Raw genomic sequence first — 24,697 nt, forward strand, 5'->3', positions numbered from 1 at the left:
CCTGGTCAGTGGGGAGTCTGTTTCTCCCTCTCCCTCTGTTCCTCCCCACCCCCCGTTTATGCTCTCTCTCTCTTTCTCAAATGAATAAATACAATCTTTAAAAAAAATTCCCAGGTAGATATGAACAAACCACAGTCACTCAGTAACCCCTTGACATAATGCTTTTGTAAAGCAGTTTTGTCTCACGCCATCAAGCAAATCATTTAGCAACTTGTTTTAGCTGTCGCGGACACAAAGCTGGAATCTATTTACCTCAACGTGGTTCAGAACAGCATACATTATGTTATAGCAGAACAAGAGTGAGAAGTATCTTTTAACCTAAGGAAGATCAAATATTTCCATAGCTATTTGGATATAAAATAAAATACTACAAGATGATTAAGTTATTAAAGGATTTTTTTTTAAAAGGATAATTTTACTTACATCAAGAGAGCCTTCATTTATAACAATCATTCCCATGTTCTTCCTCAAAAGTTTGCAGGAGTGTCCTATGTCCAAACATAGAGTAGATTAATTGATATCATTCATTTCTCTAGAGAAAAGTAGTGAAGATGTTAAAGTGATAATACTATAAAAACATCTAAATTTTATTTATTTTTAATCTATTTTATTAGATAAAATTAAGGTTTTATCTATTTTATTAGGACTTGATGACAGTCACCTGTTTCCAGGTTTGTAGGAAGTTAAAGAAATGCTCTTATTATAGGAGGGACACAAGGATAACATTTGGTGTGTTAAGGCTGTCTTGATGAACAAGTAGGGAAAGAGAAAGTGGTAATGATTCTCAATGTCCTGAAAACTAACAAATTTATATTGAATATCCTTCATGATGACCAACATGAGGAATAGAAGATCGGCTGATGGTTGCTTCTGGAGAAGGTGCAGGAGGGCTGTCAGACTATCTTTTGGACCACTGATCGCACCACCATCTCCCTGCCCTTGGACTGTGGTCATGTCCTCTATGGTCCTGTCCTTTCTTGCTTTGCCGTACCTGCTGCAGGGCAAAGTCACCCACTGGTTTAACCAGCTCTGCCTCCTCTGGACCCATCTGTGTATAGCTGAACATGGCTGGAGAAAACAAGCAAGGCCCAATGACTGGTGTTCAAAATATGACCATCACACGTAGACTAATATCATCGATACTCCTTTTGTGAGCTCATTTGATACAATGGTTTTATATACCATCTAAACACTGACCATTCTGGAACTCAGATCTCCCACTTAGAGCTCTTTCCTAAACTCCAGCCTCTCACATTCCAGTGCCTGTGTAACAGCAGATGCTGAGGTACGAAACAGGCAACTCAAACTCAACAGATCCAAAAACGAGACTCTCTATCTCCTCCCAGAAAACCTGCTTCTCCTCAGTCTTCCACATTTTGGTTAATGGCAACTCCATCCTTCAGTCACTATGGCTAAAACTCCTTGGAGTTATGCCTGAGTCCTTTCTTTCTCTCATGCCCTACATCTAATCTATTGGCCAATCCTGTGGGCTCCATCTTTAAAATACATACCTGTTCCAACCATTTCTCACCAGCTTCACTGTTACCACCCAGGTCCAAGTCACCACCATGCCTCACCTGGATTAATGCGAGAGCCTCTTCACTGGTCTCCCTGCTTCCACACCGGCTTCCCTTCCAGTCCATTCTCAGCCAGCCTAGTGGCCAGACTGATTGTTTTCACAGGAAAGTCAGTCCACGTCTTTCCTCTGCTCAGAACCAGCCTGTGGTTTCCCATCTCACTCAGACTAAATGCAAAGCCCTCACAGGGGCCTGGGAGGCCTCGTCCAACCTAGGCTCTGTTACGCTGCTGGCCTTTTCTCCTACTCTCCCTCTTTGCGTTTCTGTCCTTTCCAGAACAGAAGACAGCTTTCTCTAATCATCCAAATGACAAGCTCCCTCCCTCTCCTCTCTTAGGTTGTTTCTCAAATGTCACCATCTCAGTGAGTTCTTCTTGACCTCCTGATTTAAAACTGAATCCTTCTGTGCAATGCACCATAACTATTTGCTGTATGAATGAATCTCACTATTTTATTCTAGGAAAAGGCCCCAAAGATTATGACCCAAGACTCTAAAAGTTAAATGTTACCAGAAACCACCACCATACTCTTCACAGGAACGGTCATAATGGCTACATGCCCTGAACTATTTTCAGGATCACTTAATTTTCTTCAGATATCACTCTTTGTCACCATATAGTCTCCCTCTATCTGTAGTCATGTTTTCTGTTCAGCATATTTGTCTTTCAGGTCTCCCAACTCTAAAGCATTTTGTATTCTTGTACATCTTCTTTCCATTTGTCTCTAACAACAGTGATAATTTTTATAATCAAAATTAACCGTTTGTGTAGCTTACAGATTTATACTTCTACTAGCTAGTGTCTTTTAAAAAATAATTTTCCTCTAGTACCAGCAATTTACTATAAATCTGTAGTTTTATATTTACAGAATGCTGTGATTACTAAACATTCTAAAAGGAATATTAGGTAAATGTTTCTTAATGATATTTGACAATGACTTTCTAAAAATGTGGTTTCATGTTGTAAACGCCTCTGAATGGTTTTTTCAGCTTTGGGAGAGTTTTGGATGTAATTCATATCATGAATATCCAGAGGTTTATCTATGTCAGGGCTGACAGTGTTCAGGCAACCTACTATTACCGAACGTGGACGAAAAAAAAAGAGTGACCTTTTCTTGCATATAACTAGTATATAGTTATATGAGGCCTCACACCAAATACTAACGTTCTTCTCAATGAGACCTCTGTTATGGACTGAATTGTCTTCCCCCTGTTTTACACATTGAAGCCCTAACCCACATAATTTGCAGATTGGGCCTTCAAGAAGTTAGTGTTACATGAGGTCAGAAGGCGGGTTTCTGAACCAATAGTACTGGGGCCCTTGTAAGAAAAGGAGGAGACACCAGGAGCATGCATCTACAGAGGAGAGGCCAGCTGAGGACGCAGCGGGAAGGTGGCCACTGCAAGCCAGGAAGAGAAGCTTCGGGAAAAGCCAAACCTGCTGACACCTGATCTTGCACTTCCAGCTTCCAGAACTGTGAGAAAATAAATTTCTGCTGTTGAACCCACACCATCTCTAGTATGTTGCTATGGCAGCATGAGCTACCTAATAAAATCTCTTTGTGAAAAATGAATTAACTGCAGGATGAATGAAAACTGGCAACCTTCTTACTTCCCATCCCAGAAATAACCTGTGTTCACATAAACTAGTGCTAATACACAAGTGTGCCCTAATCCCAACCTCCAGACGTTCACAGGCAACTGCAGAGATCTTATCTACATGTGTCAATTATGGCTGGAAGGTGGGAGTAGGCAGAGATACAAAGGTGAGAGAGGGTTATTTTGAGGTTACAAGAGCTAAGGTTTGGCTGTATGCACAACCACTGCAAATGTAAAGGGGCATTGGGGCCATAAGTAAATAGAGAAGCCCAATAATATTACAAATACGGAAATCTTACAAAACCCAATCTTTCAGATCTTGAAATCCCTCAAATTTATCTTCCAAAATATGTCAGCATGTTAAAAAGCATCACAATTTAAAGCTTGAATTAGGTGAATTACCAATGTTAATGGCGGTTTCTTGCTTGTCCCCTGTAAGGATCCAGATTTTGATGTCTGCTTTCATGAGAGTTTCTATAGTTTCAGGCACTTGATCTTGTAATTTATCCTCAATGGCTGTAGCTCCAAGTAGCTGAAGATTCTGGGGAAAATGAGTGGAAAAACTGTTAAGAAAAAAACCAGTTTAGATTCTTTAAGAATTGAACTGTATATGTCTTTCAATCAGAGACTAAATGGTAATACATAGACTTTGATATAAATTCCAGCTATTCCATTGAGTTTTCTCTTAAGGATCCCTGACTTTGATCCAGTACTTTGGCATGAACTGAAGATACCTATACTATCTTACTCCTCTCTACCTAGGTAGGGGATGGATTCTTACAAAAACAAAAATACAACAAAAAGCCATATAGAAGGGGGAAATCAAAAGGGAGTTAAAGAGGAGCAGGCAGCTACTGAAAAATAGCAAAAACAAAAACTATGGAAGTTGATCAGAGCGAAGAAGCAATCTTGCTGCCCTGTTTGAAAAAGAGTAAGAATAAATGCTTATTAAAAAAAGAAAGAATGCTGAGATAATTAAATTGTAATTTGATGCGTGTCATAAAACGTACACATATCATACAACTCGAAATGCCGAGGGAGAGAGAAATAAACCAAGAGATAGCATCAGTGTCTGTAAGAAAGAACAGGTTGGGCACTTTTAACATGGCTCCATATTTAGGTAGTGGAAGCCCAGAGTCCGTTAAAGATGGCATCTTTCATTCAAGACTGAACATAATCAATATGCTCTGCAGGAAGCTCTTCTAATTGCTCACCAGGAAGAAGAATGGTTTCTGCTCTCATCTTCCTAAATGGAGGAAAAAGAGAACAACTTTTTGGTTGTTAGGGAAACCTGGCTCACCACATAGATGGAGGCAATGGTTCTTGGTCCTAAATACATAGGAATGCACAGTGACAAACTAAGTCACAGTCAACTGATTCTTGGATTTTTCCCTGTAACCTAACCACCAAGATGATCCACCCCAACATTTATCCTTCTTCTCAAGTTTTTTTCCCTTCTTGCCTTCATTTATTTAAAACATCAGACAAAGACCATATAGATACAAGGGAAATCAAGTGCTAAGGAGAGTGTCCAAGTTGGTAATAACAAAGAAAGTATTCCATTTTCTCTCTTCCTTCTAACATTAAGTTCCATTTACTATTTGCCAAAGTGTAAGTCTAAAATTAGTCCTAAGTCTTGGTATGCATGGAAAATATATGCAAATACACATGAGTGAGAGAGAGTTTATGAATGTATTAGTTAGGAATGCTTTTGGCTATAATAGAAAAAATCTAACGATGGCTTAAATATTGATTTTGTTTTCCTTCCGTAAGTAGTATTGGGACAGGCAGTTGTGGGCATTAGATTCCCTCTGCACGTCTCTCTCAACATCTCAAGGTGGCAGCCACAGCTGTAATTAGCACTGCCACACCTGAAGACAAAAGTAAGGGGTTAATGCCAACTGTACCCATCTCTTATTTGAAAGCAAAAGTATTTCTAAAAGTCCTTCGCAGATTTCCAAATATGGCCATATTTTGTTATTGATATTTACGTGACCATCCTTAACTATTAGTACTTAGCTTTTCCAGCCTCAGTAATGGGCAAGACAGAAGAGGGATGGGAATGGGTGTTAAATAAGCCTGCCAATAGTCTCTATCACAGTGCTTACAGATGGGCATGCATATGCATTAGTGTTTATGTACACATGTGTTTATGTATGCATGTATGTTTATAGATACACAAAACACATCCTCCGCTACTTTGCCTGGAGAAACTTGGCTCATCCTGCAAGGCCAAACTCAAAAGTTACTGCTTCTTTGAAGTTTTACTTCTAAAACAAGTTTTCTCCTCTGCAGCGCCCTGATAGAACTTTGCTCATCTTTAGACATCTTAATTTATCATATTCAGATTAACTATTTAAACGTACAACTGATAGCTTTGTTCAGGAGTAGGGACCATGTCTTGTTCATCTTTATACTACATCTCCAGAACACTGACAGTCAGCATTCAGCGTTTGTTGAGTTAGTGAAAGTGAGGGAATGACAAAAACAAAAAACAAAAAATCCAAAATCTAAATGTTATAAAGTATTGCAGCAATCTAGACCATATTCTTTTCAATATACTCCAAATAAGTTATATAGCTATTAGATTCACTTGATGCATGACTTCTTAGTTTGTAATACATAAGACAGGAAGGCAAATTCCCTTCTTTAAGGAGATAGTATTATTTTATTATCTTTAATGGGAAGCAGATTTGAAATCTATCATAACCTGATGAATAATTATCATCAAGAAGTTCAAGAATGAAAAGGAAGAACAGTTCAGCAACAACTATGCCAACATCACAATTGCTGTATTTCAGCATTTAGACAATGATTCTATCCCCATTCGTTCAGCTACTTTTGGGGCATTTGCAGCTAAATCATCCTGGCCCCCATCCCAGGGAAGATCAGAATATAGCTGGTTCAAATGTCAAATATTCCACAGAAGGCATAAGATTTTTTAATGATCACAAGGATCGTTCAGTAATACAAACTCTCAAAATTTTCCAACCTAAAAATTTATTTATTTTTTTTGCGATGTCTCACAAAACTCTGAGGTAAGTAGATAACGGGAGAGCCAAGATGTGAACACATTCACTAGAAATACATAAACAAGTATATTTGTGTATCTTGTAGCTCTGAGGGGAGAAATGAGCTCAGGAAGTATAAAGATATACATTACCATGCACAAATCTAATAAAAATAAACTGACTGCATTGAAGCCATATTTGAAGGAAGGAAAGCACCTGGTTTGCACAAGTAAAAAAGAAATATTTTTTAAACCAGGTAAAAATAATATAAAGGACTAAAGAGGTAGGGCCAGTGATGCATATGCTCAGAAAAGTCGACAAACAGGCTAACTTGGGGAGTTTGGGTGACTATGATAACAGGAATTTCTAAAAAGGGTGATGAAACAGTTCTGAATATTCAGCAAAATTGCAGTGGGTCTATTTTGAAGCCTACAGAGGAAAAACTGTGTTCTCAAGCCTGTTAATCTTCCTTTTATCCTAAAAACTCCTCGGGTACAGCACTTACTAATTTTAGTGGAAGGCTCTGCAGCCTCCTTTCCTTTGGCCCTGGTGTCATTATTGTGAGATTAAGATCTTGAGTGATAGGCTGTTCTGCCCCTGGAAATTAATATCTTTAGCTACATAATGACCACTAGAAAAAAAATTTGAACTTTGCGTGTTTTCCTGATCATAACACAGGAGTGTTTAAGCCGTAATCAATTTCATCCCAAACATGTATTACTTTACACAGATGGCCACTAATGGGCACTATGGGAATTACATATTCAGCAAGTGTTGAAACGTGATAAAATTCCCATGGCATTTATGGAATTAAAAAAAAAAAAACCTCAAACACTAATTTTACTTCCAAAATGCCACTATGCCAAAAGTTATAAGGGTTTCAGGTTGATGACTCTTCGACATAATGTAGATTTAATTATCATTGAAAAATCATGAAATAATATTTATTCACCTAGTAAAGCCCTCAAGCATCTTATTTTCTCTTTCAGATGTTCATAATATATGCAGAATTTTTAAAAAGTCATAGAAATGTAAAATTTCTACCCTAGTAAAGATAAAAGGCTTCATGCAGTGTATTTAAAAACTAGATGATAAAATGTATTATGATGGATTTAGAAATTATGTTTTTCCCAGTACATGTATATTTTGCTAAATAACAGAACCTCAAAATGACTTATTTCCACATTAGCAAATGTTTGGTTAGTACTTAGATTATTTTGTATTTTTACCAAGTCTGTGATAATATTTCTAAATAATAAAAAGTATAATAATTAAACTCATATCAATTTGGGTTTCAGATTACAACATGGACTATTTGGCAGAAGTTTCTTTAAAGCAAAGAAAGAATGTCGGTAAGCAAAGTTTTCCCACTGGAATAAGTATGAGCAACATTTGGTAACCTCTATTTCAATATGAAATAAGACTGTGAGCAGGAAGATGAAGAAATATTTCCTTACTAGAGAAAATGTATCAAACACTGCCAAGTGCTTTACATTTATTAATTCAGTTAATAGTTTTGGGGAGGTTGAGTAAACTATCCAAGGTCAAACAGAGGTTCAGCTGAGCTACCATGGTAAGAACAAAACCCCAGGAATCAACAAACACCCAAAGGCAGCAAATGAGAAGTAAAACTGATTAAACGAAAGTTAGAATTTTATTCAAATCATTATAAGTTTTTAAATATTTGTTTCTGTTCTTCAGTGTTTGGTAGTAACTTTGTTTCTCCGAATCGGTTTCAGACTTGGTCCTGAGCCACCCCTGCGGAGTGTACCTGTTTCCCTGTTTCCACCTACAGGCTCCGGAGTCACATCTGGGGACTGGCTCCTCTCCACACCCACTGGCCTGCACCCATTCTTTCACAGATACACTCTGAGCAGGTAGTTCTCGGCAAAATGGTGGGATCCAACAATGAGTTCCTTCCTCTGGGCAATCTACATTTTAGAATGTACCAGTAGAGATTCTTCTTGGGATTCCCCCAGCTTTCTGATTGTACCTCCTTTCCTTTTACTGGTGTCTGTTTCTCCTGGAACCCAGCTGCCTGGCTAGCATCAAGCCCCAAGTAAGTAGCCATGGGACCAGGAACCTAGAGTGGTGGTTGTCAGTCACCTGAAGGGCTTAGGACACACAGATCACTAGGCCCCAAACCCAGAATTTCTCGCTGAGTAGGTCTGAGGTGAGATCCGGAAATGTGCACTGGTAATGGTGCTAAGGGCCTGAGGACCTAGCTCTAACAACCACGTAGGTAGAGCAAGGTTGACAAAATGCTCCTGTAAGAGCACAGAGGGCAAGTATTTTAGGGTTTGAGGGCTGTGCATTCTCTGCTGCAACAACTTAAACCCTGCAAAACAGCATGAAAACAGCCAAAGACTGTGTAAACAAGTGGTTGTAGTTGTGTTCCAATAAAACTTTATTTACAGAACCAGGCAGTGGGTGCATCTGGCCGTTGTGCCGGAGTTTGCAGGCCCCCCTCTGCAGAATGCCTGCCTGACTGCTCTGGATATTTCCTTGTCCAAATCTTACCCTTCTTCTTTAGCATGGCCTCAGAATCCTCTGGACCCAGTTCTCTCTCCTTGCAATCCCCAACCACAGACAAAATCTCTTAAATGTAAGACAGGGCTACCATCAGAGAAAAATAGTGTTCTTCCCAAATAATATTACCATATGCTATACACGATCTTAAATGTAAACAAAACATTTTTTGTGGGTACAAAAGAGACACACAGGGAAGGGATCTCTTCTTTAGTCTGGGTGGCTCCAAGATCCAGTCCAACATGAGTTAACACTTGACCTTAAATCTTAAATGAAGAATTAAGACTTGGCCAAGGTGGGGAAAGGATGGACAAAGGAATTCCGAACAGAAGAAATCACAAGTGTGAAGACAGAAGTATGCAAAAGCATATTGTGTTTGAGAAGTTGCCATTTAGACAATATGGGAATAATACATGAAACGAGGTGTGGCAGTGATTTAAATGATGCTAATCTGGTAGGATTGCTCTAAGGATGAAATTGGACTGGTCGTCTCAAACTTTGAGTAGTAATTAGGAAAAAGATGAGGCTGGAAAAGCCAGTAGGGAATGGAAAAGGAAGGGTCTGTGTGTTTTGTGCAGGATTCCAAAGACAAAGGTTATGTGAGGAAGAGTTTTAGAAGAGGGATAGGATAAGACTTACATTCCAGATAGATTACTGGTGGCTGACTAGGGACGGATTAGGAAGAACAGAGGCCTTAAGACCAGTTAAGAGGCTATGGCAGTTACCATCCTGTTTAGCTTGAAAATATGGTAACCCTGGACTCAGGATGCGCTGATGGGTATGTGATTCTTAGTAATTTTATAGTGCTGACTCGCAAAGTTTGCCGGGCTCCTCTCTGTTCTGCATTTCACTGGTCAGAATTCACCCTTGTGGTTTTTCTTCTCAATGTCTTGGAGCACATAACAATGGAGTTTTATTTAAAAAAGGAGAACCTTGTACTTCTTTCCTTTCAGTGTAAGTGGGGCTACAGAACACTAGGACTAAGAGCATTAAACCACTGGGATGGCTCATTTGCCTGCTTCTGGAGAAATCAGGCAACCGGTTCATTTTTCAAAGGCCAAGAAGGAGATTTTAACTTGGTGCTTTTTGAACCACGGAAAATCATACTTGAACTCTCACGCAGCCGAGGGCTTGCCAAATAAGGTCAGAATTCACACACCCAGCTGAAAGGAATCAGGATTTGAGAGGCGATTGGGTGTAGCCTGCAAAAACAACATCCATCTTCTCTGAGAGAGAAGAGAGCAATACCCAGTGTGGAAAGTCTACCCTGAAATGCTCATAGTAAGAGATCTATCAGGCCAGAAAGGAGACGCATGTGAACAAAGGGAAACTTAAAAATTTTAAATACGATTCTAAAGATGAGTTGAGGGAAAATCATGAAAAACAAACTTCTGTCCCCATTTTTAAGGAAAATTGGGTGCACAGAGGCCCCCTCATTGACTCTGTGGACATGTCCCAACCACACCAATACCTCTCAAGTGCTGAGCTGGTGATTATGCAACCAACATGCTTGGTTACATTTTATCTCTCAAGTTTACATTTTATGTACATTCTTGCTTTCTTCTAAACCAAACCCACAGAATAACATATGGATTATTAACATGGGATTTGGAATTAAGGCAGAACTGGGATTTGAATCCCTGTTCTGCTGACCACTCGATATGTGTCCTTTAGCAAGTGGCTTTCCTAAGAATTTCCTAACCTGTAAGATAAGGTTAAAAATACAGACTAAGTAGGGTCGTTCTCAGAATGAAATTAGATCAGTCATCTCAAAACTTTAAAAAAAAAATTTTTTTTGAGTAGTATCATAGGAAAAAATGTTGAGTACTCACCTAGGACATTGCTATGTTTTTGTAAAATATGTTTGTCCTGTTAATATTAATAAATTATCTACTTTGCAGAATGCAAAAACAGAAATTATAAAAAAGCTGAGATAAAATATAAATAGAAACAGAAGCTATAACATTTTCCTGCTCACCCCAAAGGATCATCTTGTGTACCCCATTTTATAGGCCCTTGAACTAAGTAATCAGGGTAAAGAGGAGAAGACTTGGAGTTTAGTCAATGCCCAAAAGTGGCAGGTCCTAGTAGATGAGCTGATAGACTGCAAATATTCTTAAGGAAACAGTAAAACAGGAAACTGCTGGAATTTTAAACCATGAAATCACTGGTACATGATGTAAATTTTCATTTAGTACATTTCATTTTTTAGTACAAACAAAAGTGATATTTGCAGCTACTAAGAATAGAAGTGGTAGTTTTATCTGAAAAAGCATTACATTCTAATACAGAAGTTACTATGAACTTGGCAGTCATAAATGTTCAAGAGAAGTCCTGTTTTCCATTAAGTTTTATATTTTTCTAGTAATCCTCCAAACCACTCGTTGCCACATGTTGCGAAGGGTGCTAAACTGTTGCGTTTAGTCACACTGAATGTAATAGTTGATCTGTATTATGCCACATCAAAGCAGTCTTTAAAAAAACCTAGAAATGTCAGCCACATTTGAGGGAGGAGTAAAGGAAATAATGTAAAAAAGATCACTACACCTCATTGTCCTATCTTAGTGACTCATCTCGGTGCCCGGGGCACTAAGTCCTGTCTGGAATGAACATTTTTCAGTTTACAAGTGCCCTGCCTATCTCCACCCACTAAAATTGAAGACAGGGATGTCTCTGTCCCTGTCCCCTGCTGCGCCTGAGAGCCCAGAACAGAGCCTGTCATGTGTTCAGACATGTGCTATTTAATCATTCCAACCATGTGCTTCCCACAGTCATGTATTAAATAACTTAGAAAACAAGTCTTTAAAATGGCTGGGTCTACATTTCTACAGAATGCATTCTTTTTAAAGATTTTTTTTTTTTTAAATTTATTTGAGAGAGAGAGAATGAGAGAGAGAGAGAGCATGAGGGGGGGAGGGTCAGAGGGAGAAGCAGACTCCTCGCTGAGCAAGGAGCCCGATGCGGGACTCGATCCTGGGACTCCAGGATCATGACCTGAGCTGAAGGCAGTCGCTTAGCCAACTGAGCCACCCAGGCGCCCTCTACAGAATGCATTCTTGAAAATTATTAGCTCTTTTCCCCAACATATCCCTAAATTAATCCCTAGTGACAAAACATGTGATATGAACATCCTCACTGTGGAGAAACCATGGGCTGTATTAGTAATAGGGGCCAGGCTTTCATTAAGCAAGCACCTACTATAGAAACTTAGCTTCTGGATAAATTTTTAATTGAATCATTTATTTATTCATCATATATTTATTCAGTAGTTAACACAGGGAAGATAGGCAGGTGCTGGAAATACAGTGATGAATACCATAAAAACAGTCCTTGCTCTCATGAAGCTTCAATTTAGTGGAGGCTCCACATTAATCAAAAATTACAAAATGTGTATGAAACATTGTTATCTGATTCAAAGGAGAGCTAGATTGTCAAAGCTACAGTTTTCTGATTACTCTTAAGTGCAGAAATGATCTTCTCTGACTCATAATCTATTAAAAATAGTGTATCAGGTAAGTTATCATTTTTTAAAACAGATGTTGTAACCTATGCCTCCTAACAAAAAAAAAAGAAAAAAGAAAAAAAACCAACCTGATCACTAGTGAAATCCTGCTTCAATCATTGCCCAATCTAGAGAGGTGTTAGATCTCACTCTGTTTTCTGTTACTGCTCAAAATAAATAATTTGCTTTCATAAACACTAGATGCAATTAGTAGGTAATTTGTGCAATGCTAAAGATATAACTGCATTTTTCTATTGAAGCAAATAAATATAAAATGTTTTCAAAAACCTGTATTTACCATGAAGGCACACCTTCCTATTTCAGCCAATAATTTAATTATAAAATCTTCCCTGAAAAGATCAGAGCCCTCTCCGCTATTAATTTTCAAAGGAACCCAGCAGCAGAGTATGAATGTGAGGCAAAAAAAAATTTGTTTTAGAAACACGTCAGAATAAATCTAAAGTGACAGATCAAAGAACAAGGTGAGAAATTTCAGAGAAACCACTGCTAATGAAGCATAAAGCTTCATAATTATTCTGTTACTTATCTGTAATTTTTCCTGGCCAAATACAAATAAATTAATTATAAATTTTATTTTAAAAATCAGGTTCTTAAAAATGCAGACCAACACTATTAAGTGGTCTCATAATCTAAAATTATGAGTCCAAATATATTAATTGTCTTTCAAAAAAACAAGTTTAAAGTAGGTAAAGCAGGTCAAGTACATGCTCTGAAAGACTGAGACAACTAAGTTTTCTGAAGTGGTGAGGAAGAGGTGAAGAGGTGTTACCTTCCATAAAACCCAAAGCGATCCACAATTCCCCTTCCTAAACTGGGTCAAGACACCTCAAGTACCTGATAGGATTCTAATTAATCCCTTTTGCATTTTGACTATGTGAACCTTCTTGTTCCTGTATGATTTTGTCTTCCTAGGAATAAATACTGCCTCTTGGCCTATATTTAGTAACAGAAAAAAAGATATTTCAGGAACATCTTGAAACAGCTTATAGCATTAGAATTTTTTTTTTTTAAATCCTGTAAGTTTACCATCTGAATGCAAGTGTTAGAGCTCAGACTGTCCCACCTGATAGCAGAGATGATGCTGTTATTTTATAGATGGATGTAGAAGTCCTAAATCCTCTCCTCTAACAATGACTGTCAATAGGGAAAACAATATCCAGAGGACTTTTTCAAACCTCTCACATTTCCTTCTTTCCTTTAGTGCCCTGGAGGGTGAAAGGAGTACTTTCTAGTGCTCAGATTGCTGGGAAAGAAAAGTGACAAAGCAGTGTGCCAAGGGACGATTGTCATTATCTTGTTGGATGTTCTTGGTATATTTGGATATTTTTGCAGCTTATGCTAGGAGTTTATAGCACCCAAAGGAATAAGGCTTTAACCAAATTTCAAAAACTGAATTACTTGTTTGAACAAACACTGGAGGGATAAGATAGAGAGTAAGGTTTAAAAGTACAACCTTCATCATTTATAACATTTTACCTCTTTTGTAACATATTAAAAATATTTTTGTTTTCAGGAAAAACTACAAATCTTTCAAATTTTGAATGTCTTGTTTTTTTTTTTTTTTTAAAGATTTTATTTATTTATTTGACAGAGAGAGACAGCAAGATAGGGAACATAAGCAAGGGGAGTGTGAGAGGGGAAGCAGGCTTCCCGCTGAGCAGGGAGCCGGATGTGGGGCTCGATCCCAGGACCCTGGGATCATGACCTGAGCCAAAAGCAGATGCTTAACGACTGAGCCACCCAGGCGCCCCAAATTTTGAACGTCTTTAATGTAACACTATCACTAACGTGTCAATGGCATTTCACATAATCAATTCAAATATGTTCAGAAACAGTTTGTATAGGACCACAACGATGATCTGATTTTTCATTGAAAAGTGAAAAGTATTGAAAATATATAGTATTCTAAGGAGCACATTTCCAAAAACTTTACACACAGATGGAATATTATATGGTTTTCAAACGGTGCTCAGTGGAACCCCAGAATTGTGAAAAAGCTCCTCACAGACCATGATGAGGGCAAGGTGCTGAGGCTGAGGGGAGAGCCAATGTGGGGCTTCTCCCTACCCCTCCACTCTTTAAACAGAGCAGCTTTGCTTTTATCTACTATATATATGATGATTCAGGCAATATTTTGTTTGGAAAATGGGTTTTGCTCTTAAAAAAAAGATTTAAAAACGACTCTCATGGTTTAAAATTCACTATCTCATATGCGAAGTCCATTCTTACGGTCTGCATAAAAAAGATTCCAATCACATAAAAAAAGATTACATAATCAACATGTCTCATTTAAAGTAGCCAAAGAAGAAGCCAAAGCGGTTGACCCCTAACAGTACGCAGCTGAATTTAAAGCCGGGGCAATGCACCAGCAGGATACGTGCTCTGACATGTTGAAACCTGCCTCAGTGGGGTGGTTTTAATGGCAGTCACCCCCAATTCCTATGGAACACTAACCCCTGTTGATTTTAACAAAGAACGGAAGCTAAGACCAAGGAAGGAGTGATATCATCCCGGCTCTAGATACATTAAAAACCCAACAGTCTTCCAATGATCGGGGATGGGAAAAGCATTTGTCAGAAAAATAGCTCTCAGTGGCAGACTCTTCAGTATCATGTGCCTGTTCTTTTTCCCTAAAAAGACCTCTGATCTTTTGTATAGTAAATCAAAACCAAAAACAACCTCCTCCAACCACCCATCTCCTTTAACTGGTAAAATAACCTTTTGGGTTTCATTTTAAAAGTTACCACCTCTCTGAAGGCTTCCGTTGGACCAAGTTTGTGGGTCACCACTCTGGGTTCCTTTAGATTTCCTTACTTAAGGAATTTGTTCAGACCGTGATGCTCAGGGTCTCAGCTGAGTGTTCCTTGTTTGCTTGTGCTTCCCCAATACCTAACATCTATTAGAAGCCTAATTAAAGTTAATGAAATTAATACTTGAATGAAATTATGGTTTCAGGGGTAGGGATGGACACAGAAAACCAGTCCTTATTTGGAAGCTGGCTGAGCAAGGGAACCAATCCCTTCACCTTTCTGGCTTTCAGATTTTTTTCAATAAAACTTAGAGACCATGGCTTATCAGAAAGTAAAAAGGAAATAGGTATAAATTCCTCTTTTCATTCATTTTAGGAAAGAGGCACTCAGAGGGAGACATCTGTATTTGTAAGCTAAAAATATACATGTAATGCCATTTCCCCAGGCAACTTAAATTTCAGTGTGACTCACGATCGCCATCTGCTGGAGAGAAGCTGACCATCTATTTCATTTAAAAGATGGAAGTCACAAGGTTTTTAATATCAGATATTGTGCACATACACACACACACACACACACACACACACACCCCAACAACAACTGTTAAACCTATAAAATATAATCTATAAACTCTAGAGCGCTCAGAGTAAAAATGTTATTAGGCACATTTAAACATTCAACTCCAGAATTTTTGACAGTATGCTTCCTATAGAAACAAAATTTAATGTTTCGAATCCATTTTCAAATATTTGACTGTAACTTATTGTATATTAATTCTACCACATTACCATGGAGGGCAAAGGCTCCATTATCCTCAGGCTGTGTCCATAAGGAGACAGGAGAAAAGTTATTTCCAAACGGTAGTTTTTTGTTTTGTTTTAGTTCTCAAAAGAATAAGAGAGGCAACAGATTAAAAATCAATACCGTTAGTACTTTAGGACAACAGGTAACTTTGGTCAGAGAGACTGAAAGAGATTATGGTCATGGCCTTATAAATAATAAAATATTTTATTTTGCCACATAATGTCCCAAAGACATATATAAATACATCTGGAAAGAGAGAGAGAGAGAGAGACACTCAGCAAGTTAACTGAGAGCGAGCTGTGTGTGTGATTCTACAACTGGGGGACGAGCATCAAGCTGGAAGACGTCATATATGCTATCACATGTCTTTGAGAAATAAGCAGGATACAAAAATAAGTTCAAATATAAGGAAGGTCTGAGAAACAAACCAGCTTCCAAAGTGATCACAGTCTATTGAGGAGACAGGAGAGACAATATCTAGAGTCACATATGGCCACTGTATTCAGCAGAGAAAACCGCCTGCAGCTAGGGTGGGACATTCCCCAGTATTACACAGAGGGGACGGCACTCGGTGAAGGGGGGCGCAACCACCTTTCAAGAAAGGGAGCACCAGGGAGTAAATTGCTTGAAAGAGAGGAAGGAGTTAAAAAAAAAAAAAAAGTCAGCTTTTACTTACCTGCAGGCAGGATTCAGAAGCTGAAGCTAACAGACAAACCTGATCCTGTGCAGTATAAACATGAATAAAGTTAAGGAATTCTGCAATTAGGAAGTTATTTGATGGAAAGTGAAAGGTTAGAGTGAAGATAACTTAAGTAGCTGGGAGCACGAACTCTGGAGCCAGAATGAGGATTCTGGCTACCCTCTTTTGAACTGTGTAATCTCAACCAAATTTCTTAACCTCTCTGCTTCCTTGGTGTCTTCATCTGTAAAACTGGAATGAACAATATCTAGCTCAAAGGGACGTTGTGAGGATTAAGTAGTTAATAGATTCAAGGGCTCCAAACAGCACCGGGCACACAGTGAGTCCTACACAGAAATGTTTGCTATTTTTAATTAAGGAAGCAAGATTTCTTGCTATTTATAAAGCATCAATAAGAGTGTAGCCATCACTTTTTGGATGAATAGCCTTGGTTTCCTTATCTGTAAAATGAGAGTATTTTTAGTTGTGACGCAAATGAGGGATGTGTGTCTATGTACACACACACATTTATGTACACACACACATTTATGTACACACACACATTTATGTACACACACATATATGTACACACATATACATTTATGTACACACACACACACACACACACACAGGCTAGCCAGGGATAAGCACTGGGTTGTTCACTTATACATTCTTTATTATTAGCTACAGAGTCACACAAGCTGTATTTTTATTATATTATTTTGTATTACACATGATACACCATGATCAACTCTATGCACACATGCATGCATATGTAACTTGTGTGCAAGTGTGTGGGGGGAGGGCATGCTTATCTTCAGTGACACAGATGCAACAGTAGACACTGGCAAGAAGCGGTTAGACTAGCCTAACTTTGATCCAAAATTATAAAAAGTAGGAAGATCTATACAAAGCTAATTCCAGAGACTTTTCAGCAAAAGCCTTAACCAGTATTAAGATTTGTTAATGCTCGGACCAGAGGAGACTCAACAGTAAGAGATGTGTCAAGATATTCTGATCTTAATTTTTGGCTCCCTGAAAAGACTGAAGTTTTCTGGAAACCAAGTTTTCTGTACGAGCAAAATGGTCTTTCACGTACCTTTTCAATCAACTCATAACTCTCTTCGAGCTTCAGCAGCCGGTTCTGCACAGACGTGGACGCGCGCTGATAGACCGCTCGCCATTCCTCAAAGTCGCTCTCCGAAATCTCAGCCACAGCGAAACATAAAGTTCTTAACCCTGAAGGAAGGCAGCAGACATCCCCCCAACACCAAATAATATTTCATTCAGAAGTCTGACCCTTCCATTTTTATATAACTAAGTCTTGTTTTGAAAAGACCAATTCAATTCAAATAACATGGCTGACGTCTGATTCAGTTAGGACACACCTCAGTGTAAAATGGGTATCAAAGCTCCCCTTACCTTCAGCTGGCCCCCTCATTTTGATTCCCAGCTCTTTCAATACAGCCTTTGTGCTTTTTCCAAAGTGATTTTTTTCCCAACACCCTGATCTTATCAGGTTATTCTTTTGCTTGAAATCTTCCAATCGTTCATCCCCAGGATGAAGTCCAACTGCCAAAGGCTGGCTCATCCACCATGCACCAAGTGTCTTCGACCTCCTTCCCTGCCATTTACCTCCTATATACCCAGGTCTCTGCACATGCTGGTCGCTTTTTCTCCATTTCGCCCCCTCCAACTCCCTCCACTGTCTGCCTTGCGTCTACTTTAAGACTTGGTTCATGCCATTCTCTCTGAAGAATTCTCCTCTCACTCAGACCCGAGGCAGAAATCCCCAAGTGCTCATATGATGTGAACGACAATGTTCCATATTGTTTTTCTTGTGGAGCTCCTGTGTTAGTGCATAGCTCCTGGAGGGGAGGGCCCTGAGTTCTTCAATTCCATAGCTCCCGCACTGAGTGCAGTGGCTGGCTTACAACAGCGGCTTCATAGATGCTTATGAAGAAAGAGAGGGACCCCAGTGGAATTTACTTGGAAAGCCATCTGCCTCTTACAGGGATATATGGTTGTGCTTATTACTGCTCTTCGTCACTGCAAATTTGTAGTATATTTAAGAAACAAAACAGAGGATCATAGGAGAAGAGAGGAAAAAATAAAACAAGATGAAATCAGAGAGGGAGACAAACCATTAAGAGACTTAATCATAGGAAACAAACTGAGGGTTGCTGGAGGGGAGGGGGTGTGGGGATGGGGTAACGGGGTGATGGACATTAAGGAGGGCACATGATGTAATGAGCACTGGGTGTTATATAAGACTGATGAATCACTGACCTCTACCTCTGAAATTAATAATATATTATATGTTAATTAATTGAATTTAAATTTAAAAAAAAGGAAATAGTAAAAAAAAAAAGTCTAAAAAAACTGAGGTATAGTGACAAAACAAAGGACTCATCAGAAACACCCTGGGAAAACAATCGAAGCTGATGTTTGAGGTGACCTACTCCCAGTGCTTGGTGCCTATCAATTTCATAATTCACTTGGAAGCAACCCTCAGCCAGAAAAAAATAGTGGATTGGAACAAAGAAGAAACAAAAGCATTTAGCAGCCAGGACAAATGCAGTTAATTAGGTTCCTGAGAAGACAACACCCTCACTCAAGGTCATTAACTCTCAGAATAACTAGGTGCTAGAGATCTCAAGCCAAATAAAATATGGCCAGGGAACATGTCAGAAACAAGCAGCAGAGAACATAAGACATAAAGTGCCCAGAGGACTCTATCTTCCAAGAAAGGAGTAGGGTTGTCTGTTGCCAGCTCACTGAGCACAGAACTTAAATCTTTGGGGCCATATCAGGACATGTTTTTCTCTTTTGGAAACTTGGCTGGAGACTTACTCAGGGGTAGCCATGGAGTATAAGTGTTGTTCAGCCTAGGGCCAGAAAGAATAGGGTGGAGGTGAAGGCCAAGCCAACTCAGCTCTGTCTAAGAGCTGGAGTATCTTCATATCACAACCAGAGAAGACAAGGATGCTCCCTGAACCCTCCCTTACCATTAAAAGAACCAGTGCTGGACGCCAGCTAGGCTCTACCTGCCAAGCCCCACTGAAGATGAACGTGAGCATCTCCATGCTCTTGCACTTTCGGAGAACTGAGAGAAGGGTCTCTATGTCCTTGCTTTTCGAAGCCTAGTGCTTTTAAAAACAATCCTATCTTTTCATCGCTTGGATGAAGAGGAAAAAAGGATTTGATCAGAGGTCAGGCTTGCTGTCATTGGCAACAGTTCAAGCTGAGGCAGACAAGAGTGAAAATTTCGATGGGAGATTGATTGATTTTAATTTTTTTTTTAAAAAGATTTTGTTCATTTATTTGTCGGAGAGAGAGAGACAGAAAGCACAAGCAGGGGGAGCAGCAGAGGGAGAGGGAGAAGCAGGCTCGCTGCTGAGCAAGGAGCCCGATGCGGGGCCCGATCCCAGGACCCTCGGATCATGACCTGAGCCGAAGGCAGATGCCCTAGAAGGGAGATTTAGATACAGTTCCGGCTGCTTCTGTTAAGTTCAGAGATAAGACTCTACAAATTCTTGGAGTAACTGACCCTACTGTTTAAGTACTCTCATGTCCTCCCATCTAATCTAGATCATCCCCCTAGACTGTTGAGCTGTACAATATATATCATATATTTCAGTAGGACAGAGAGACAGGACTCAGCCTGTTTACCATGATTCCCAGGACTCAACGGAGCCTGTCCTTTGGTAAGGGCTTAAGAAATCTTGAGTTGAAACTACACTGAGTAACTATTTTAATAGTTATATAGGCTTATTTATTTCTTTTCCTCTTTCTTACTCAGATTAGAATATCCAGTTTTTTGGGTCCCTTTCCTCCTACAGTGCTAGAGATACAGTGTATTTAAAGTGTGAATAGTACCCATTCTAAAGACTGAACAGATTTATACACCCTACACCCCCAAAACATAGGGACCAAGTCTCTCAAAATTTTAACATAGGAAATCAAAACAGAAATAATGGCAACAGCACATAGTATAACCTAAATTATCAGATAATTGTTATCTTGCTTTAGGAATTTCTAAGTAAAATAACAACAATCCTGCAAGACATTAGTAGTAGATGATTTCTTTTTATTGTAATCATGCTTTATTGCCATATTACACTCACCTTCTGTAGCAAACTGCTCTAAATGTTTTAGGGTAATTTCTTTGTATTTTGACGTCTCTGCCAGTCTATCATATATTACAGTGTCCTGGAAAACAAACAGAGGTAAATACACTTAAGCATTTTGAGTTTAATAACACTGATGTTGGCAACATTATGAGCAGCAAATTAGTATAAAAACAACCACTTTGAGCATTAGCTTTAAAGCACAAAATATTTTTTCTCTAATAACACTTTCCCTAATGACGCCAAGAAACAAGGTTTGAGTCCCATATGTTCATCTTTCTCCTTTGTGAATAAACCTGGACTTACTCCAGTGTTACGCATCTCATATTCTACCAGCACTTCGCTTATCTTGCAAGATCTCCCCCACCCCTGAGGTTTTTTTTGCAGGACACTGCAGGGCATAGGCACCCTATGAAGACATAGGTGCCATAGGGGAGAATGGTCCCGCACTCAAAAAGTTTGGGAAATGCTGGCTGAACAAAGGCTGCCTTGCGGTAATACTTCTTGGAGCCTTTAAAATGCTAATGTGCCCAGTAGATCTCTAAGAGGGCCATATGGTATGTGCTCCAAACTCATTCTCTATGGAGCCCGAGCTAGAGATTAGGGCATCTGTATGGGACTGGTGCTCCCACAGAACAAACTTTGAGAAACACAGGTCCAAATGCACAGAGAGGGCTGGTGGGTATTACAGGGAGAATTTCGAACAAACCTAGCATTGCCGACAGCCGAATATTTCTGATTGTGTCACTTTAGCCTCTAAAAGCTCAATTCACTTAGTTTGTGAAATTCAATTACTGGATTATCTTTAAAGTCCCTTTCAGCCTGAACGTATGTACCACTTACTTTTCTCTGATTTTTGCCCCTTTAGAAACTGCTTATTGTTCCTTTAGTTTATTCCTCGGCTTGGGTTTAATGTTTTAAGAATTTTAGTGTTTGGCCTCCATGGTTTTATTAGACTAGGAAAAAATAAATCATTTACCTGCAATTACTTTCTCAGTGGTATTACCCATTTTGGGGTCTCCAGTCTCAGGGCTGAGATTTGGAAGCAGACTAATGGAGTATGATTTAGAACCCTTGAGAGAAACAAGAACTTAGTGACCTCAGAACAGATGGAATATTCCAGGCCCCAATTATGAATTTCTTTTCATTTTTCAGTGGTGGAATGGGAAGGGGGGCAAAGCAAAAGGAAATGATAATTTTCCCTCTTGGCTCCTTTCTAGGAATGAAAGGTATAACTTATGAACTCTGTTTTTTTCCAGAGGCTAATGACATTTTCAATGAAATTAAAATAGGCCATTTTAAAACTAAGAAAATCTCTAAAAAAAAATTAACATCATGAAAACAAAAGTGATAAGGGAGATTAAATTCTGCCACGTAGCCAAGTTTTCTAGTGGAAGAAACTGATGCTTGAAATAGAATTTTCTACTTTCTTTATAGTGTCAAGGAAAGCAGGGGACAGAATGTGGCCTTCTACATGAATTAGATAGTATGTTTTTAAGTGACAGTCAATTGGCCAGGCTTACATGTGAGAAATAAATACATACAAATAACCTCTTTACCCAAAGTAACGGCTTCACATGGTTACGACCAAAATAGGTTTCTTCACAGGAACTAAAGCCTGTGTATCCCCTAAGATCAGACTTAGAGCCTACTGAGTCTACATTTGCAGGAAATCCTAACTGAATTTACTCATGTGGTGTCCCAGCCCTCAGCAAGGTGAGAGTGGAAAATTGGGCATGAGGGGATGCATGGCATAGTCAATAAAGAGCCTAGGGCTTCACGATGAATAATTCATCTTAGGTCAATTTTCACTTGAAAAGTCGTTTTCCTATTCATCTTTTAGACTCAGGTTCCAATGCTGCTCCGTCCTCACCTACTGTGTCTTGCACGTGGCAGTTGTTCAAAAAATAGGTATTACATGAATAAAAACCTGATGTAGTCCTCAGTCAGCCTGAGGACAATATTGTCAAATAAAGAAGGACTATACAGTGAAATGCAAGAGTCAATAGTAAGAAGGTAACAAATAGAAAAAAGAGGTCTGACATAATTACTTATTTAAGCACTGCAATTTATACTGAAGTTATCTAGGTAATCTTGCTACAAATTAGGCAGTTGCCAGGAGGACTTTGATTTTGCTGTCAGGTTACCCAACAGGGGGAGACTGACTGACCTGCCGCATGAAGCTTTCGCCTCTGTGATCTGGGACATTTGCTAAAATCACCAGACACATCTATATGTAAATGTAGAAGAATATTTTCTGTGTTTGTGTGTTCCATTCAGATTTATCTGTACTCTGCTTATGATGTGGTGGTGAACTGCTGAACATAACTGATTTCAGATGTGGTCTTCTCGATGTGTGGCACAGAATTTTATGTAGGGGGCACTTAATTAGAAATTTTCAGTCACTTTAAGGTCCCTAAAGCACTGAGTGTAATAGTCAAGTTTCTAATTTTTCCTCTAGTATATAAGTATTGGGGGAGGGTTTTTATTTTCTTGAATAAATTAAGATTTTATTTGTGTAAATGTAACTTCTTAAATCGGCTACTATTGCAGATATAAACTCTGTATTGTATACTTTTCCTTTTTTTCACTTAAAAATTAGTAAAGCAAGGCAACTTCACTGCAGAAAACCTGGAAAAAAGGAGAAAAACAAATCATCCATATACACTCACACCACAGAGCCACCATCTCTGTGTTATGTTCTAGATGAACTCTTCCATACCATCTTCTAATTCACTAACTGCACCCCTGACTCTTCCACTCTGTTTTAGAGTTTATTCCATTTTCTGATGTTTTCTCTTAAATTTATGATTTCCAATTTAGCTTACACATATCCCCATCCCCTCCATTTCTTTTTGATTAAAAATAGTTGTAATTTTTTTTTTTTTTTTTTTTAATCATGTTGAACTAAGCATCCTTGGTCAGGCTTGTCTACACAAATGATTTCACCTGGAGTGAATTCATGTCCGGTTGTTTATGTGCTTGTACTCTTTGGAACGAGATTTCCTCATGTGTCGTCTACGGCCATACCACCCTGAACGCGCCCGATCTCATCTGATCTCGGAAGCTAAGCAGGGTCGGGCCTGGTTAGTACTTGGATGGGAGATTTCCTCATGTGTCTCTTAGTTTTGCTCTCTCTGCTTGTGCATACCCCAATCTAGTGGTTTTATATACTCCCCCAGCAGAGTTGGCATGAGTTTTTCTTAGTCTCTTCTCAGGATTAGGAAGCTCACCACCATTTCAGGCATCAAAGAGGGGAGGCTGGCTCCTATCCACATTTTACAGAAAGCACTATTTGCCCCCACCGTCTTACAGAAACCAAATTCCAACCACCGCTCCCTGATCCTGACCCCGGGCCTGGGACTCCTACCCCATTCAACTCAAGACCTCAGTTCAGTGTACCACGCTGATTTTCTATTCCTGTTTGGGGCTTCAAAGATATTTATCTTGTTTTTAAGCCTGGCTCTACCTTTCTGCTCTCTCTTTATACTGTATCCATCACTGTCATGGATTTGGAATAGAGGAGAAACATTAAAGTTTGAGTAGACTGTGTTAACTTGACTGGAAAGTATTAGCTGACTCCTTAACTGACTCTTAACTACTTAAGTCTTCTGTTGCACATGTCACTATTGATTATTCACTCTACCAGGGAATCAACACTCCTCAGACTCTCTTCCCAATTCTGATCTCTCTTTTTAGATCCTCTACTCCTCACCTTTAGCCCTCCTCTCTTTTCATGTAATATTTCCTTCTTACAAGATCTCATCAATCCCCTGCTTTTACCTTCCAGCTACACTTTGTACCAGCATCCCAGGTTCCTTCCCCTGTGAAATCCAAGCATCTCTGCCTCTTGGCCCAGATGTAGCTCCCAACCCTCTATCATGGGAAGTGGTACCACTTCATCTACTCAGCCAAGTCCAAATTGGATAATAATCCTAGACCATGGTTTCCCTTATCACCCACATGTAATCAATTACTAAGTCCTAAATCTCTATCTTCTCAATCCTCTCTGCAACTGTCTTGGTTCAGATCCTCTTATCAACTCTTGGACTATAGTCAATAGCATCAACGGGAACTCCGTATGCATCTCCTTTCTGC

The 24,697-nt window shown here is 39.1% G+C and overlaps 1 protein-coding gene across 7 annotated transcripts in view; it reads right to left on the reverse strand.

Annotated features, from left to right (window-relative positions):
* The window catches only part of ATP8A1 (ATPase phospholipid transporting 8A1), a 216,678-nt gene that overhangs the window by 83,064 nt on the left and 108,917 nt on the right, over window positions 1–24,697 (reverse strand). For all 7 annotated transcript variants that reach the window (XM_032400275.1, XM_032400276.1, XM_032400279.1 and 4 more), the window contains 4 exons: window positions 20,597–20,681; window positions 17,569–17,708; window positions 3,576–3,714; window positions 424–488 (listed from right to left, as the gene is read on the reverse strand). In XM_032400275.1, coding sequence (XP_032256166.1) covers window positions 424–488; window positions 3,576–3,714; window positions 17,569–17,708; window positions 20,597–20,681 — 429 coding nt within the window. The remainder of the gene's footprint in view (window positions 1–423; window positions 489–3,575; window positions 3,715–17,568; window positions 17,709–20,596; window positions 20,682–24,697) is intronic.

This window comes from Phoca vitulina, unplaced genomic scaffold (genome assembly GCF_004348235.1).
Source record: "Phoca vitulina isolate PV1807 unplaced genomic scaffold, GSC_HSeal_1.0 scaffold3, whole genome shotgun sequence".
Classification (NCBI taxonomy): Eukaryota; Metazoa; Chordata; class Mammalia; order Carnivora; family Phocidae; genus Phoca; species Phoca vitulina.